The 18,192-nt window shown below is 35.3% G+C and overlaps 3 protein-coding genes across 13 annotated transcripts; 1 reads left to right on the top strand and 2 right to left on the bottom strand.

Annotated features, from left to right (window-relative positions):
* Positions 1 to 3,591: 3,591 nt before the first annotated feature.
* LOC112729882 (uncharacterized) lies at positions 3,592 to 4,734 on the bottom strand. The gene has a single exon (XM_025780023.1). The coding sequence runs from the start codon at positions 4,732 to 4,734 to the stop codon at positions 3,592 to 3,594; it is 1,143 nt and encodes a 380-aa protein (XP_025635808.1).
* A 3,794-nt stretch (positions 4,735 to 8,528) lies between these two features.
* On the top strand, positions 8,529 to 12,349 carry LOC112729881 (transcription factor PIF1). Of its 2 annotated transcripts, XM_072209081.1 has the most exons (7): positions 8,529 to 8,686; positions 8,765 to 8,866; positions 9,440 to 9,505; positions 9,598 to 9,663; positions 10,538 to 10,904; positions 11,607 to 11,676; positions 11,903 to 12,349. In XM_072209081.1, the coding sequence occupies exons 1-6, from the start codon at positions 8,645 to 8,647 to the stop codon at positions 11,642 to 11,644; spliced, it is 681 nt and encodes a 226-aa protein (XP_072065182.1). In that variant the 5' UTR covers positions 8,529 to 8,644; the 3' UTR covers positions 11,645 to 11,676; positions 11,903 to 12,349. The 2 variants fall into 2 exon arrangements, with proteins under 2 accessions (XP_072065182.1, XP_025635807.2); XM_025780022.3 differs by having other exon boundaries at positions 8,680 to 8,866.
* A 1,271-nt stretch (positions 12,350 to 13,620) lies between these two features.
* Positions 13,621 to 17,984, bottom strand: LOC112727220 (uncharacterized). Of its 10 annotated transcripts, none has more exons than XM_025776890.3 (9): positions 17,487 to 17,984; positions 16,128 to 16,208; positions 15,976 to 16,007; positions 15,544 to 15,585; positions 14,869 to 14,955; positions 14,570 to 14,658; positions 14,193 to 14,243; positions 13,999 to 14,070; positions 13,621 to 13,711 (listed from the first exon to the last, which is right to left on the bottom strand). In XM_025776890.3, the coding sequence occupies exons 2-8, from the start codon at positions 16,199 to 16,201 to the stop codon at positions 14,047 to 14,049; spliced, it is 399 nt and encodes a 132-aa protein (XP_025632675.1). In that variant the 5' UTR covers positions 16,202 to 16,208; positions 17,487 to 17,984; the 3' UTR covers positions 13,621 to 13,711; positions 13,999 to 14,046. The 10 variants fall into 10 exon arrangements, with proteins under 10 accessions (XP_025632675.1, XP_025632674.1, XP_025632677.1 ...); XM_072209084.1 differs by having other exon boundaries at positions 13,641 to 13,711; positions 14,869 to 14,943; positions 17,487 to 17,965; XM_072209086.1 differs by having other exon boundaries at positions 13,641 to 13,711; positions 15,976 to 16,029; positions 17,487 to 17,921.
* Between the last annotated feature and the right edge of the window lie 208 nt (positions 17,985 to 18,192).

Raw genomic sequence — 18,192 nt, 5'->3', positions numbered from 1 at the left:
GAACTAGAATGACGAAGTCTTGATGAGGTAATAACTCTTCTCAATATCCCAATGCAAAGAGCAATAGAAAATAAAATCCTAAGAACTATGAATGTGTAGAGAGAAAAACCTAGAGGAGGAGTAAAAACTAGATCGAAAAACTAAAACTGTGTAGAATGAATGTTGTTTTGGTTTCTGCATGTTTTCTGGCTCTAGTCTGCTTTTCTGGGCCGAAAACTGGGTCAAAACAGGGCCCAAAATCGCCCCCAGCAAATTCTGCAGATTATGCAGATCGCGCACATCACGTGATCGCGTCATTCATGCGGACGCGTCATTCGGCGTTTTGCTTTGCCACGCGGGCGCGTCGTCCACAACTCCGCGTCACTTGTGCTATTCCAATCCGCGCAGTCGCGTGAGTCATGCGGCCGCGTCACTGCGATTTCCTCTCTTTTGCGCGGTCGCGTGAGCCATGCGGCCGCGTCACTTCTCGCTGGTCATCTCCCCAATTTCTTGTGTTCCTTCCATTTTTGCAAGCTTCCTTTCCAATCTCCAATTCATTCATGCCCTATAATACCTGAAACACTTAACACACAGATCACGGCATCGAATGGAATAAAGGAGAATTAAAATGCATAATTAAAAGTCTCCAGGAAGCAAGTTTTTAATCATGTAATAATTTTAGGAAGGAAATATAAATGCATGCTAAACATATGAATAAGTGGGTAAAAATCATGATAAAACCACACAATTAAACACATTATAAACCATAAAATAGTGGTTTATCACTAAGCAGCAATGGTTAATTGATTTACTTAGTTAGGCAAACAGAAAGTAGGTTTGAGAGTTCAAAAGACATTAAACAATATAAAGAATATTAAAAGAGCAAGTAAATAAGTTGGGAGTAAAGTATGGAGAAGGCAGTTAAAGCTTCAGAGTTATCTATTTTCTGGATTTATTTTTCTTATTAATTTATTTTAATCATGTAAGATTTAATTCATGGCAACTATATGTGATTAGACCCTAATTCCTTAGACCTTCCTAATCTCCTCTAAAATTCATCAACAGCCAATTCCTTGGTCAAATAATTCTAATTAGGGGGTGAAGTTCAATTCTAGTTATATGCCACAGAAATCCTAATTACCCAAATATAAAAGGATTATATGTCACGTATCCCGTTAAATTCAGATTAACCAGAAATCCTAATTCATAAAATAAAGAACGAAAACAATTCTTGAAATATAAATCAAAACATGAATTAAAATAGAAAAACAATAAAATCAATCCATACAATAGACAGAGCTCCTAACCTTAACAGTGGAGGTTTAGTCGCTCATGACTCAGAGAGAAAATAAGGATTGTCCATTGGCTGAGCTCGTATGAATTTAAAAACTAATGTTCCCTTTTTATATCTAATCCTAATAAATTTAAAATCTAATTTTAAAAAATAAATAACATCTTTTCCTATTTTAAAATAATATTTAAATTTAAATCAAAATTAATTATGGCAATCAGGCAGTCTTCAATTGATGGATGGGGACCACTTGATTCCTTCACTCTGTAGCCTCTAATTTGTGCTTTCTGGGCTGAAAACTGGGTCAAAACTTGGCCTGAAATCGCCCCCTGCATTTTCGGCGAATTCTGCATGTCGCGCATGTCACGCGTACGCATCAGTCACGCGTACGCGTCAGGTACGCGCACGCGTCGCTGGCTAATTTGCTTTTCACGCGTACGCATCAGGTATGCGCACGCGTCACCATGGATAGCTCCAAATTACGCGTATGCGTCAGGCATGCGCACATGTTGCTTCTCGCTGGTCAGCTTCTTGGTTTCTTCTTTTTCTCTACAGAAACTCTATCAAATCCATCCGAATGCTACCTAGAATAAATAAAATTACACAAGACTCAAAGTAGCATCCATAGTGGCTAAAAGATAATAAATTCTTGATAAAACATAACAATTTAAATGCAAATTCACTAGTAAAAGATAGGAAAGATGCTCACGCATCATCTATGAATGGTAAAGGAAAATGATCCTTCCTGGTGGCTGTATTGAGCCTTTTGTAGTCAATACACATAGGCCAACCTATAACTGTTCTTGTAGGAACCAGTTCATTCTTTTCATTATGTACCACTGTCATGCCTCCCTTCTTGAGGACAACTTGGACAGGGCTCACCCAGGGGCTATCAGAAATAGGATAAATAATCCCAGCCTCTAGTAACTTAGTGACCTCTTTCTGCACCACTTCCTTCATGGCTGGATTCAGCCGCCTCTGTGGTTGAACCACTGGCTTAGCGTCATCCTCCAATAGGATCTTGTGCATGCATCTGGCTGGGCTAATGCCCTTAAGATCACTTATGGACCACCCAAGAGCTGTCTTATGTGTCCTTAACATCTGAATTAGTGCTTTCTCTTCCTGTGGCTCTAAAGCAGAGCTTATGATCATGGGAAAAGTGTCATCTTCTCCCATAAATGCATATTTCAGGGATGGTGGTAGTAATTTGAGCTTGAGTTTAGGAGGCTTCTCCTCTTCCTGAGGAGTTTTCAGAGGTTCTTCTATTTTCTCTGGTTCCTCCAGATCAGGCTGAACATCTTTAAAAATATCCTCTAGCTCTGATTCGAGACTCTCAGTCATATTGACCTCTTCCACCAGGGAGTCAATAATATCAGCGCTCAGGCAGTCTTTTGATGTGTCTGGATGCTGCATAGCTTTGACAACATTCAACTTAAACTCATCCTCATTGACTCTCAGGGTTATCTCCCCTTTTTGGACATCAATGAGGGTTCGTCCAGTTGCTATGAAAGGTCTTCCTAGAATGAGAGTTGCACTCTTGTGCTCCTCCATTTCTAGCACTACAAAGTCAGTAGGAAAGGCAAATGGGCCAACCTTGACAATCATGTCCTCAATTACGCCTGATGGGATTTTAACGGAGCCATCAGCAAGTTGGAGGCATATCCAGGTTGGTTTAACTTCATCATTCAAACCAAACTTTTTGATAGTGGATGCAGGTATTAGGTTGATACTTGCCCGAAGATCACATAGAGCTGTCTTGGTACAAGCATCCTCTAATGTGCAAGGTATCATAAAGCTTCGGGGATCTTTAAGCTTCTCTGGTAAGCTTTTCAGAATGACTACACTGCATTCTTCAGTGAGGAAAACTTTTTCAGTTTCTAAAGATTAAATTTTAATGAACAATGCTTTTTAAAATTAGATAAATAATTATAGAAGATACCTTTGTTGTAGCCTCAAGTTATAATGAACGAAAACAAGATCATTAAGCTTTTGATGTTCTAACCGACTCCTCTTCTTTGTGTGGATGTGTTCAAAAATACTCCAATTTTGCTCACAACCAGAAGAACTACAAGTTTGACTTAAAACACGAATGGCTAACTTTTGTAAATTTGGTGCTCCAGTTCCATAAGATTCCCACCATTGGTCTTAAAATCAAAAGAAGCAATGCATTACAATTAGTTTTTTTAAATAAATAAACGAGTAAAGAAAGATAGAACTAAATAAAATATTTACCTGGCATCACTGTGCTTCGTTCACGCAGTGCAGATTGTCTTCCAAAATCATCTTCAGCATTAGAATATATTCTTTTCTCACTTGTCAACTTAATATTCAATTCTGGATGCATATGAATATTTCTCAATTACATCTAGGAGGCCAGAAGTGGTTTGCTTATGTTTTTCAAATTCAGCAGCATTGAATCGAAAAGCAGGGTTTAACCAATAGCTAGCAGCATGAAGATTTTTTTTAAGTTGTGAATCCCAACGAGTATCCAAAATCTTCAAGTAAGGCTCCACAATCTTCTTTCTTCGTCGAAACCTCTTCACCATCTCTTCTCTAGCCATATTAAAAGCTTGATAAAGAGAACCCATTGCAGGTTTATCTTCACTATCCACCATACGAAGCACACGAACAAATGGCTCAGTAAGCTTTACAACATTTGTACATTGATTCCAAAACTTAGAGTCTAAAACTTGATCCACAAATGTTTTAGCTTTAGCTTCTTTGGAGTAGGCTGAGATTGTCCATTCTTTAGAAGTTACCATAGCTCTTAATGCATCTTTTTGAGCCAGAATACTCTGCAAAGCTATGAAATTAGTAGCAAAGCAAGTTGGAGCTGGACGAAGTGTTTTTCGTCCACCGGTAAACTTCCTCATAAGATACAGTGGATGACAATGATTATATATGTATTTAGTAATTTTTAAAAGATGTGAAACTGTCTCACTGACTTCATTCAACTTTTCAATATCTTGCAACATTAAATTAATACAATGCGCAGCACAAGGAGACCAATACAACTTAGGGAATTCAGCTTCCAACAACCTTCTAGCAGCAACATAATTTGCAGCATTGTCCGTCACTATGTGAACAATATTTTCAGGACTGACAAAGTTGACCACATCCTTAAAAAGCTTAAACAATAATTCAGCAGTCTTGGAGGCATGAGAAGTATCAACAGACTTTAGGAAGATAGTTCCTTTAGGACAATAAACCAAGAAGTTAATTAAAGTGCGCCTACAACGATCAGTCCATCCATCAGCCATGATAGTACATCCAGTTCGCTTCCAAATTTCACGATACTGTTCAATCATCTTCTTCACATCCTCCACCAACTTACTCAACAAATACCCACGAACTCTACCAAAGTTTGGACCTTTATATCCTGCACCCATGTTTACAATAGCATCAATCATTGGTTGGTAATATGCTGAATTAACTGCATTAAATGGCACAGAAGCATCAACCATCCACTTTGCAATGGCAATGTCACATTTTTCCACAATTTCTTTACTTTACAATACACTTTTTATCGTTGGTTGGGCTCCATGTGTTGTTGAAGATGGAAAAAAAGTCTCTATTCCAGTAGGTTTTTTTCCTTTTCTAGCTCCAGGTGGTGCCAACCTTGTCCTTGAATGTTGGAGTTGTTGCTGTCGTGCTTCAAGCTCTTCCATTCTATCAAATTCTCTTTCAACATCATCACATGCTCCATAACTTTCTGCATAATTTTCTTGAGTTTTCATTTTCTTATTCATAAATTCTTCAATATTTTGTCCAAATTGATGAGCAACAGCAGGTGGAACCTTTTTGCACTTCTCAACATCTCCTCCTTTTCCAACCAAGTGATACTTAAATCGATTAATCCCACCTCCCCTAACAGGTTTGTCACAATATATGCACATCATAGTAATTTTTCCTGTTTTTTCCACAATTTGTTTACAATGACCCCAAGCTGGATCAGTCTTTCCTCTATTATTATAAACTCTTTTAGTGGTAAGATCAGGGGTAGGAGTTGCTGATGATGCTTGTTCATGAGATTGTGGTGTTTCTGATGGTGTTTGAGATGAAGCCATTTTTAAAATTCTAGCAAAGAAACCAAAAATATTTTCAGCAACAAAGGATTTGCTTAAATCAGTTTTTAAGCAACACAACAACCACCACCATTTCACCAAAGTTCCCTGATTCAACTAACAGCAACTCTAAACAAACCAGCAATAAACAACAATAGCTCTAAAAAAACCACAGTTAAATACAATAGCAATTAGCAGCAACCAGCAACTAAAAAACTATATACCAAATTACCAACACAGCAACCAGCAACAGCAACAGGGAGAATACAGTAACCAGCAACAATTCAACAGATTTTAACCAACAACATTACAACAGATTTTAACTAATATACCAACCAGCAACCAGCAACAATACAATTCAAGAACAATTTTAACTAAAATTCAAGAACAAATTTAACTAATATATCAACCAGATTTTAACTAATATACCAATTCAAGAACAAATTTTAACTAATACCAACCAGCAACCAGCAATAATACAATTCAAGAACAATTTTAACTAAAATTTAAGAACAAATTTAACTAATATATCAACTAGATTTTAACTAATATAATAATTCAAGAACAGATTTTAACTAATACCAACCAGCAACCAGCAACAATACAATTCAAGAACAATTTTAACTAAAATTCAAGAACAAATTAAACTAATATTGCCTGACCTAAGGGAGCACAGGCTCTGAGCTTTCTGACGACCAGGTGAGGCACCAAGAAAGGACAGAAGCAAAAGCAGCGGAGTAGAAGCACAAGAAGCACAACCCAGAGTGACGACGAGGGTGACGGAGAGACGATGTTGGCTGGGGGGGTATCGGCGGTGACTGGTGACTTCGGCGATGACTGATGAGGCCGATTGATGAACTCAGAGCACGGCGAGGTGAGGGGAGAAGCAGTGATGGCCGGGAGAAGGAACGACGCCGCGGAGAGTGACGACGAGGGTGACGGAGAGACGAGGTTGGCTGAGGGGGGTATCGGCGGTGACTGGTGACTTCGGCGGTGACTGATGAAGCTGATTGATGAACTCAGAGTCTCAGACACTCACTCAACTCTCAAGACTCAAGAGATACTGCATTACTGCCATTAGGGAGATCAGAGATGTGAGGCAATGGGGAAGGAAGGATAGCCTAGGGTTTTATTTCAACAAAAAGGGGAGGGGGATATTAGAACGACGCCGTTTTAGCATACAAATAAAAAAAAATTTCTGTACCACCCGGACCGGGTCAAATAACCTGTCCGGGTCACCGATTTTCATCAAAACCCGACCGGGTGAACCGGGTTTCTCTGGGTCAATTGCATTTCCGGTTCAATGTGTGGCTCAGCCCGGCCAGGTGACCGGGTGACCGGGTTTCCGGTCAAACCGGCCGGGTCGAGCCGAGTCTGATAACTATGCATAGCCAGTCCCAAACCCGGATAAAAGAGGAGGGTTGTATTAGGTCTTCAATAGCCAAGATAACAACTTAGTCAAATCTTCATAACATGGATCAAAGACATTATTGCGCTAAAGCAGTAAAGCTAGGTCGTTGTCTAGAAGCAACGGTATGGCTCACGTACAGTGTTAAGTGAGCAAGAGTTGCTGCATCGGTTCCCGGGTGTAGTGTTAAATGAGCAAGAGTTCCCGTATTTTCGTAAATAAGGGTAAATAAGCTAGTTCACAAAAAAAGGGTAATGGTCGAGGCGACAGAAGGTTGAGATTTGGGACATGGAATATAAGCACCCTAACGGGAAAATCTATGGAGGTGGTGGATACCATGAAAAGGAGAAAGATTAACATCATGTGCCTACAAGAAACAAAATGTGTTGGTACGAAGGTTAGGGAGTTGGATACTTCCGGATTCAAGCTTTGGTATACGAGAAAGATAAAGAAAAGGAACGGGGTAGGTATTATCGTGGATAAACAGTTCAATATTTTAATTGTCAGTTGCTATTATGAATTATTCTTGATATTGATTTCATGATTTGTCAAAAATACACAAATGTAGATCAATTAAATTTGGAAGATGACCAAGATAATGATGGACCAAGTAACAATGCTATGGAAGATATGGATACAAATCAAAATGAGGGAAATGTTGATCAAGCTCCTGATTTGCCTTATGAAGATGTTGATGCCGACTTTGAGCTCACCCCTTGGACTTGATTTAATGATTGTGTTATCTTTAACTTGCTCTTGTTGATTTAAATTGAGAACATATTTTATACTAGAAACAAGTTTATTAACTCTTCTTTTAGATTATTAGTTATGTTTAAGACTTGATATTTGATTATTAATGTTTGTAAGACTCGCATTTTAAGTTTTAAGACATTATTTTAATTTTATTAATATAATTTTATATTTTTTTAGTTATGTCCGGGTTAACCAGGTGAATTAGTGACCCACCGGTTGAACCAGTAACCCGGTAACCCGGTCATATGACCGGATTGATTACCGGTTCGGTTCTGATAACTATGCGGCTATGTATCGCAAGTGTAATATAGACGGAGATATTTCTTAAAATAAAACAGAGCTAAAAATATGAAGATTGTGATTTGCTTTTTGAATCTGCTCTGTTTAGTTAGGCTAATGCTACTATTTATAGTCACTTTGCGTTACTGACCATAATCGGCTAATTTTTTTTATATGAAAAAAGATTGTGTGTAATTCATCATTATGGATAATTAGTGTTTTTTCTTTAATATGGATTAATTTTTTTTAATTTTAAGTAACAAATTAGACCCTCAGATTTGGAGAAGTAGAGAAATTTGAGGGTTAGATTTGTATATTCAAAAAATTTAAAATAAAAAAATTAAAACACCACAAATCTAACCCTTAAATTTGTGGTATCCATACAAATAAAAAATACACAAATTTTTCACCTTATTAAAAGCATCACTTTCACCCCATATTAAAAATACAAAGAGACCATAATCGCTCTTTCCGAGTCTTTTGAGTGAATCCAAGATATTTGGGGAACAATTTTTTGTATTAGACCGTTATTTGGTTCTTGATAATGTTAACTAACGAAGGTTTAATTACTCTGTTGGTTCAGTTTCACAAAATTTTTAATTTGGTCTCTATACTTTTTTTTCCTTTTAATTGGACCCTGCACCAAATTTTTTTTTCAATTGAGTCCCTATACTTTCTTTTCCTTTTATTTGAGTCTCTACACAATTTTTTTTTTAGTTTGATCTCTATACAATTAAGCCAATTACTACTAAGAGGGACCTAATTGAAAAAAAATTGGTACAAGTACCTAATTAAAAAGAAAAAATGTATAAAGACCTAATTAAAAATTTAGCAAAACTATAAGATAGTAATTAAACCACTAATGACCCGATGTATAAGCCATCTTGGCCGAAATATGAGGGTGATGGAACAGTAATGTTTTCAACTGTTTTCTCTGTTATATACATATATGTAGCTTTCTTATTCTCATTTGTATTTGTCTCACTGCAGAAGGATGTTGATATTGAATTTTCGGAAGCGAAAAAACAAGCCCGTGGCTCGACATCTACAAAGAGATCTCGTGCAGCAGAGGTCCATAATCTTTCAGAAAGGGTATGTATATACATTGCCTTTATGATTCCACAAGTTATATTATTGGGACAAATTGCACTAACCTCCTTAAAGTTTGGTAAAATTCACCGTGGGGGCTTCCACTTTATTTTTGTTCAGCTTAAATTGACCAAATGATCTCTTCTAACCTTCCAATAGAACAGTTTAATCAGTGTGTTAGGTTTAAAGGGTATTTCTTGCTTCACATAGTTACATTTTACAAGATATAAAGATATTGAGTATAATATTATATAAAAATTTTAAAGCAGACCATTTCATTATTTAAGAAATAGAAGGAATCGGATTGAATATTTTACCATACTTCAAAGGAGGTGAGTACTTTTGGCCAATTTTGTTACAGTGATGATTATGGAACCCAAACTTCGATACTTAATTTATCAGGAATGGTTAAAAGTTAATATTTAATTTAAATAATATGAAAATAAATAATTTTAAAATATTAAAAACTTAAAAGAAAAATTAGGCAAATTCAACGCCAAAGTAGTCGGCAACAGAAAATTGGCCTTTTGTTATTTTGTTTCTCACTGGAAGTGTTCATATTGTATTTGCATGCAGAGGCGTCGAGATAGAATTAATGAAAGGATGAGAGCTTTGCAAGAACTTATACTTCGGTGCAACAAGGTCAAGACTTTTTTCTTTTTGGGATTTTACTTAATCTTCATAGCTCTTTCTAATTTTTTTTTTTATTTTGGTTTTTTTTTTTTTATTAATAGTCTGACAAAGCATCCATGCTGGATGAAGCAATCGAATACTTGAAGTCACTAAAGTTACAAGTACAGGTATATTCATTTCTTCTTTCCTCAGCTTTCTGTTTGACATTTTTGTTAGAAAATTTTTGTTCATAACTACAAGAATTCCACCCCCTTTATTACTGTTCATTTAAGTGTATATATTATGAAACTTTTGAAGTATATTTGGACAGCTATTTTGTTTATCTGGTGTGTAATGTTCATTGGAGATTCATGTCCAAATGCGTGGGAAATCATCTAGATGTCCAAATAACATTCTTTTTAATCACAGTATTATACACATTCCAACATCATATATAGTATCATTATTCTTATTAAAATATTATTAGAGTTGTTCCTCCTTTCCGTCATGACCGGAATCGCCAGCCTGTGACATACGCGTCTTCCTTTCTTCCTCTGCATCACCGCGTCGCACGCATAGTCTCCTCTGCGTCACCACACGTCGCTCACGTCTTCCACTAATCAGAACAGAATCCATGTTCCTCCTTTTCGTCATAACCAAAATCGCGGCGCACGCTGCATCTCTCTTCCTTTGTCTTCCTCTGTGTCTCGCGTCACACGCCTCTTCTTCTGTGGTATCGCGCTGCACGCCTCTTTCTCAACCATTTCATCAAAACTTATCCAAATTGGAGATTATTGATATCTTCCATCCCCCAACTTGCAAGAGCATATTAAAATATTATTAGAGTTGTTAGTAGTTGAGAGTTAAGTTAGTAATGACTAGTAGTTAGTAAATGGATATTTATGAGGTTAGTTGATAATATTTCTATAAATAAATGACTCTTATATCATGTAACAATATCTTCAACACAACAACTTCACATATAATATTATCTTCTTATTGTGCTCTTCCCTCAGAAAGTTAACAATTCTGAGTAAAATAGAGACCAATTTACTTGTGCAGATGATGTCCATGGGATACAGCATGCTACCGATGATGTTCTCCGGAATCCAGCAGTATATACACTCAATAGGAATGGGGATTGGAATGGGTATGGGCGTGGAAATGGGAATGAACAGACCAGTAATGCCATTTCCCAACATGTTAGCTGGTTCTGCTTTGCCACCAGCAACTCCTTCAGGTGCTCCTCATTTGGGACCAAGATTCCCTTTGCCCCCTTTGCATATGCCCCATGTTGATGCATCAAGAATGCAAGTGCAAAACCTGCCAGATAATCATAATGTGCCTACCTCAATTAGTACATCGGATCCAGCAGCTCAATCATCAGCAATACCTTGGTCCACACCAGATAAATTTACATTTAATGCAGGTAAAATGTTGCTCCTGAATTGTATACTTCGCATATGAAATTATATATACATATATTATAGTCTCATTATGTTCCCAGTTCCCACTATATGGACCAAAAGTCATGTAGCTTTGTTGCACAATGCCCTTTATTGAAATTGAGAACTAGAAAATTGATATGCACTTCTTATCCTAGGAAATATACTTTTTTGCTTTATATTAAAAAAAATGATTATATGGAAAAACAATTTATCAATTTTGTACTGATACATGATCATGAATTAGTGGGGCTCATGGTTTGGTGGAAAAGTAAATTGTAAAATGTAAATAAGTTACATGATGACTAATGTATATGATGTGGTATGGGGGGCCATTAGTTATATACTTATCTGTATATTGGAAATACTAAGTGTGATAAATTGGAAGTTATTCTGCTTCAAATGCTTTATTAGTAGCATAGAAAAAGATGAATATGCAGCTGCCAAACACTCTTGGTTTCTAAGATTAGGAAAATTAATAGGTTTGTTTGATATATCACTTTGTATGCATGTCTATTCTAATCTAATGAAGGGGACTATTAACAGTCCTAGTTTTTTCATCCTCTAGAATCCCTAAATCTTGCTTAATGAAATTAAATGTTTAACTTTTGGGACAGCAATCTAAGCAAAAGAATTGGATTTTTCTTTCTTTCTTTTATTAATTAAGCTTTCATATATGGAATCAGGCAATGAACCAATCCAACGCCACCAAACCAAGCACTAGGGGACAAGAGAATCCAGAAAAACATCAGCCAGGTAAATTGCTTAATGTAGATTGAAGAGTGAGAATTTTCAATTTGATAGAAGAAAACTCTTTTATTCTTCTTTTTGGAACTTCCTATTTTTATTCGAGTACAAATAATATTTGTTCACAAAAAAAGTATTCAAAAAAAAATGTTTGCTAATTCTACTTAAGTTTGCTTCATGCTAAAAATTATTATGACTTTTTAAAATATTTACACCTTTTTTTCTTGATATTCAGAAGAAACAAGAGTTGTTGATATTCAGTGCTGCTGCCCACTACAATAACTGGTACAAGTCACACTCACATTATTGTACAAGTCAAACTCACATTATTGCATTGTAAATATGTGATGATCTCAGTAGCAAGCTAGTCAATACAAAGCTAAAACAACAACTCACTATAATGAGATGGGTTATTGTTTGAACAACAGTATAGTGCCCTAATACATACACAACTAACATGTATAAATAAATAAACTACAGCAACCTTTGATCACGCCCTTTCTTCGGTCTTACAATTCCATGCTAGTTTAGATGTGTTATTTTTCATGGCGTTTTTTGTTTTGTTTTTAAAGCCACACCAAGCTTGGAAGCTACTATACTATAAGTGTTATGTAAGTACGGACTATGCTATGATTATTTCTTTATAGAAGAAAATAAATGAAACAATTGCCAATTTATATTACTTTGGTACTATTCTTACAAGTTCTGTTAATTACATTAGTGAAACATTTAAAACAAAAATGAGCAAAATTGTAATTGCGCTTCATTGAAAACTAATAGTAGATTGTCATGTAAATCAAACGTAATGTCCATTATGATTATTCTAAACGGAAGTGTTAAATAGGATTTTGAAAGTTTTGATTTTTACCCCAAGATTGGTTGCCATAATTAGCTTTGATTACGTAAAGTTGAACTTTAAAATTGATTTCTTAGACATTCATCGTAATAGAAGTTTTTCTAAAAGAAAAGTATAGGTAAACAAAATACTAAACAATATGAACAATGGATATATCGAATGTTCAATTCACTAGGTATGCGAATGGTTATCCTAATATTAAAATTTAGGTGGATAATTTGGAATGTAGTGTATTTTTATTTTATTTGGCCCATTTTAGAGCCCATTATTCACATCGTTCACAAAAACCATTGTTTACCTAGCAAAATCCTTTTCTAAATGTTTTGTCAATGAGAGAAACTGAAAAAATTATTCCAAACAGACAAAGAAAAGGACAACAATCTTTGCATTTTTTTTCCAATCTAATACGTTCATGTTCATCAAGCATTAATATCGATGAATGAAATTAAATCATTAATAATTATAAATAACTAAAACTAAGCCACAATAAAAGTTTATATTATAATAAACTTTCGAACATTTTCATCCATGTTACACAGGCCTCCACAGCTAGAGTTATATATCTGAGACAACAGACTAGGATTGGGTTATATAAAGTAACTTCACAACAGAATGTCAAATCAATCTTGTGTAAGTAGATCTTGTGCAAGTAGTGTTTATTTTTGGTTTCGACGGTATTTCCCAACCCGACATATCAAAGACTAATTTGTCGCGATACTGAGCTCCATTTAAAGGGTTTGCCACTGGCTAATAGATTGATGCATGCACAAGGTGGGATTTGAACCCCCAATACTTGTTTAAGCAGACTAGTGAGTTAACCAATAGACCAATCCAATTTGGTTTGTAAGTAGTTTTTATTGTCCAATCATTCGAAAGTTGATAACTTACGGTAACTAAAGATTTATAATAAAAGCTCACTTAAATTAGATTAATTTTGGCATTATTGCTCAATCATCCACTGCTCTTTATCTTGACAAAATTCAATAATTGGACATCCAAGTTGGTTCCGTGTCATTATCAACACATGAAATCTCCTGATATATTGAGCAGTTAAAACTTAACAAAATATAATAAAGATACAAGAAGGCAACAAGATATGAAGATTTGGGAATTATACCTCCAATGTCAACTGCATTCAAAGTAATATTTTTTCACCCATACATTGGCTCAATTAAGATACAAAATTTGCTGCATATGAAAAAGTTGAATCATCATGTTGGGCACAGAACTATACAAATGAAAAATATTACATGTACTCAACTTTAGATCTCATTTTAAGAGACACCATCAGATATTGAGATATCTGTGAATCACTGTTTGGGTTTGGGAGAAAAACTGGGACTCATTTTTTAAATTTAGTTAAGAGACACCTTCGTCTGTGCTTTAAAATAAGTTCCAAAATTAAGTACAAATAACACTACAGAAAATAACTAACCAAACACCGTAAAATTTAGTTTATCGTCAACTCTTCTCACATTTAACTTTCTGCTACAAACTCTTCTTTCAGCAACTAGTACATGCAGTTAGGGATTGATAGTTGATAAAATCTGTCAACCAATGAAGAACAAGGAAGAGTAAGGCTAAAGGTTTATCCAATATGACTCAATACTGTTAAGGATTAACAATGCAGTTGAGGAGACTGCACATGCTAATCAGCAAATAGCATTACCTTATCTGTGAACAAGTGAAATGCCTCCTCAGCCATAGCTTTATCAAGTTCCTGACCAAAGCAACACAAATTTTCAAGGAAATTTCTGTGTAAGTTTTCCTCGGTGACTATTACAACTAGAAGCTAATAAGTAGTAATGATTATTAAAACTGTAACAATTGAGCTATGATTGCTAGGCAAGCAGCTCAATACACTGTTATGTTCAACAACTTTAGTCACTTTCACTTCTTAGATACATTAAAAATAATGTATTTGGATGACTACATTCAAAAATTAATTTTTGAAAGTGAAAATGACTAACGTTGTGAAATGGAGGGAGTAGCGAACATAGACTAATAGATCGGGAACAAGAAAAAAGGAAGTGTCGTCTATCTTACGTTCTCAGGATTTGGGGAACAATTAATGCTGCAAACTAGTTCTTGAAGGGCTTTATTGTTCAAAGCATCACGGATCTCATTGGAAGACACTGCACCAGAAATACAATAACTTTGAACAAAGAAATCACTAATTATTTGTGGCTTTAACACTGAAATTTTGATCCCGTATGTAGGGTATTCTTATGTACGTCTTAAATGTAGAAAAAACTTATACACTCTACCACAAAGACACTTCTAACATCCTTTGTTTTTCTTTGAAACGATGTCTCAAATCATTGACAGCAAAGAATTCTTCATACCTATAGCATCCAGTTGGTGTTTTTGCAGTACCTCAATAGGTTCATCAACAATTAATGGCTTTTCTACAAGTGATTCTGAAACAGCAGCTAATGAACAATACATAAACAAATGTTTGATCACCAAAGTGCTTAAAAGCAATGAATCATTACATAGAATCAAGTTGCCAAAAAGAACAAAGGCTTAGCTCAACAAGAGACAACAGCTTTCCTCCAAAAGCTTATTACAAGGTACTTTTATTCAAAAATAATATTTTTTCACAAAACTACAAGATGTGCAAACCTGCAGATATCTACAAAGTACATAAATACCACATAGGTTTCATTCAAAAAGTAGAGTTTTTAAAGTTTTGCATACTGCTTCTGCATAAGAAAGAAAGTTCATTGCGGAATCAGCCACCTGCAATGCAAGGTAATGCTGCCTAGCATAAATTCAAGTAGTTTGTTCAACAATTCAACACCTTCATAGTGTAAGTATGCTCTTCATATACAAAAATCAACAAGAAAATAACGAGATTGGGAACAAGTGTCATCATCTTTAATACTGAAACAAATATGTACGCCTATCAAATGAAACTTTAAATTCTAATATCCTACAGGAACATCCAACAAGGAAAATCCATCATAACATAGAACACACCATCAAAGCAGTAGCACAAGCAAGCAAATAAAACATACTTGTTTTGTCCTCTTGAGCAGACGGCTTCTCACATGGAAATTCTGCAGCATTGAATTAAGTCTGATCAATTCAATAACCCCTGGACAACCCAAAAAATAAACATCTTCAAATGTTGATTTTCCTTTCCTTTTTCTTTTTTCTTCTTTTTCTTCATTTTAATTTTACTTTTCTAAATACCAAGCAAAGATTGTTTATATATAAATCATGCTAAGATTCTGTGTGTAATCATATAGCACAAGAAGATAGAATATATACACACACACACACACGCATCCCTTTAGAGTAAAACTCCAATCTTGTCTCCAACAAAAAAACACAGGAAAGAGTTATCTATCTCGATAGATCCCTTTCCATGCATTGCATCAAACAAGTAATAGGCAAACAAATAAGGTGAGGATTTACAAGTTAATAACAAACATTCGGCATCATACCTTTGTGATTCTTGAAACATGCCAGAGAACAACTACAATAATCAAGCCAAAAAACTAACATCAAATAGAAGCAATTATTTTTCCTAAAATTGTTTTAAAAATAAAATAAAATAAAAACGATAAAAACTTGTGGGTTTTACAGTTTTACTTACTAAGGCACATAACATGAAGGGCACTTGTACTTGGATTGTGCTTCGTTGCAAACTTGGCATTGTTTAAGACCCATTGAACTTCTATACAAAAATAGAAAAAAAAATGATTAAAAGAATAATAATAAGGTAATCTCAAAGTTTTTTATTGTGGATGGCTGCTCATAGCGGTGAGCCAAAAATCCGCCATAACATTATGTCGTATGACGATGCGGCAAATGGTGGATGACCTAAAAATTAGGTGTACATGCACAAAAAATGCAAAAAAACTGCACATGTAATAAATTATAAAATCTAATCGATATAAGCGATTTTCTACTCATAAGGCATGCAATTAATTCAACAAATTTAGTAGCAAATTCAACAAATAAACATATCATCAAGTCATAACACACCAAAAAACATTAAACATAGAACTTAAATACTGAAAACTAAGAAACTGAAATAAAGGATGGAAAAAGGGAGGTTTACAATTTATAACACTGAAACAGAGGGGAAAATACAACAAAACACCAGAGATCAGAGACAAAGCTTAAAACCATTCCCCTAGATAAGCACAAAGAATCACCTAGAAGAACAAGTCAACAAGTCAAAATCTTCTACTCCATCAGATAATCATAATCATCTAACGGTAACACAAAGAAAGCATCACGAGCTTGAGTCATCATTTCAAATAGTAACAGCAGCAGTATTAAAATTAGGGTTCAAATCACCAAAAACGCTAAAACAGCAGAAGTATTAACTTGTGGAGCTGACATAGATTCGACTCATGAATTAACTTGTAGACTCGTACGAATTTATTTGATATGAATTTTATAAAAAATTATTATTATTATTATATATATATATATATACATAAATCTAGCCATTCAAAATTAACAATATTAACCTTAAAGCATAATAAACTAAAATAGCAACACACATCATAACAAATGTTTTCGAACACATTCATCCTTTACAAGTATTCTTATATAATTAGTACAACATAAAATACACATAATTAAAAAATCTAAATCCGTAATACTAAATCGGTAATTGAAAATTGAACAATATCAAATAATCAAATTAGAGACCCCAAAAAAAATTATAAATTATACTAACACTGTAATTTACAAAATCTGCAATACTAAAAGCAATAAAATAAAATTCATAAATCTTTAGCTCTAAACAACCAAAATAATAAAAATTTGACAATTAAACATTCAATTCAAGTTCAACATCTTATTTACAGTTTACAATTAACTCTAACCAAATCAATTAATTACTAACCGCCATGAACGGATGAACCATCTGACCATCTAACATAAATTATAAGCAATAGGCTAAAATTAAAAGCAATAAAATTTAAAAAGCAAAAAATACCTAAATTAACAAGCAGAGGCTCAAAGAAAGGGCAAAGGAATCCCCGACGGTGAGAGTGCAGCAGGCAGCAGCGACGGCGAGGGTGCAGCAGGCAGCAGCGACGGCGAGGGTGCAGCAGGCAGCAGCGACGGCGAGGGTGCAGCAGGCAGAAGCGACGGCGAGGATACGGCAGGCAGCAGCGACGGCGAGGGTGCAGCAGGCAGAAGCGACGGCGAGGATACGGCAGGCAGCAGTGACAGCGAGGATGCCCCTTTAACGTGAAGTTAGATTAAATGAGAACGCAGGGTCTCGGCCAAGGAGGTGCGACGAACAGTGGTGACAGCGGCGTCGCAAAGAGGAGTGAGTGAGGGTGAGGTTGGGAACGGCGCAGAGGAGAGGACGGAAAGGAGTGAATGAGGGGGGAGGCCTGAGTGTTTAGTGTAACTGTAACCCCAGAAACTCAGAAAGGCGTGTTTTCTGCCTTAACAATTATCTCGAATGAGAACGAAATTTTTTACCAAAAAAAATTTAACTCGGCCCCATAATTAATTCAAAAGGATTAGGTCTCTGTACCAAAAAAAAATTAATATTTTTGTTGGCACATAAGTTAACCAATTCCACAAAAAAAAGAATTAGAGTCGAATTGGATATTTTTTTTTATGGGTCTCGTTGTCTTTTCAAAATAATTATCAGAAGTCGAGTATTCACTCTTTTTTTTTTGGATTAA

The sequence above is a fragment of the Arachis hypogaea genome, chromosome 12 (assembly GCF_003086295.3).
Source record: "Arachis hypogaea cultivar Tifrunner chromosome 12, arahy.Tifrunner.gnm2.J5K5, whole genome shotgun sequence".
Taxonomy (NCBI): domain Eukaryota; kingdom Viridiplantae; phylum Streptophyta; class Magnoliopsida; order Fabales; family Fabaceae; genus Arachis; species Arachis hypogaea.
This window is presented reverse-complemented; position numbering and strand designations above follow the sequence as displayed.

Bases quoted from the DNA above. Each gene is read 5' to 3' on its own strand.
- LOC112729882 (XM_025780023.1), bottom strand. From the start codon at position 4,734: ATGGTTGATGCTTCTGTGCCATTTAATGCAGTTAATTCAGCATATTAC.
- LOC112729881 (XM_025780022.3), top strand. From the start codon at position 8,690: ATGTTTTCAACTGTTTTCTCTGTTATATACATATATGTAGCTTTCTTA. The intron at 8,867-9,439 runs GTATGTATATAC...ATTTGCATGCAG, and splicing joins TCCATAATCTTTCAGAAAGG to AGGCGTCGAGATAGAATTAA. The intron at 9,506-9,597 runs GTCAAGACTTTT...TTTTATTAATAG, and splicing joins TTATACTTCGGTGCAACAAG to TCTGACAAAGCATCCATGCT.
- LOC112727220 (XM_025776889.3), bottom strand. From the start codon at position 16,201: ATGGGTCTTAAACAATGCCAAGTTTGCAACGAAGCACAATCCAAGTAC. The intron at 16,008-16,127 runs GTAAGTAAAACT...TGATTATTGTAG, and splicing joins CCTTCATGTTATGTGCCTTA to TTGTTCTCTGGCATGTTTCA. The intron at 14,071-14,192 runs GTAATGCTATTT...ATTGGTTGACAG, and splicing joins TTCACTTGTTCACAGATAAG to ATTTTATCAACTATCAATCC.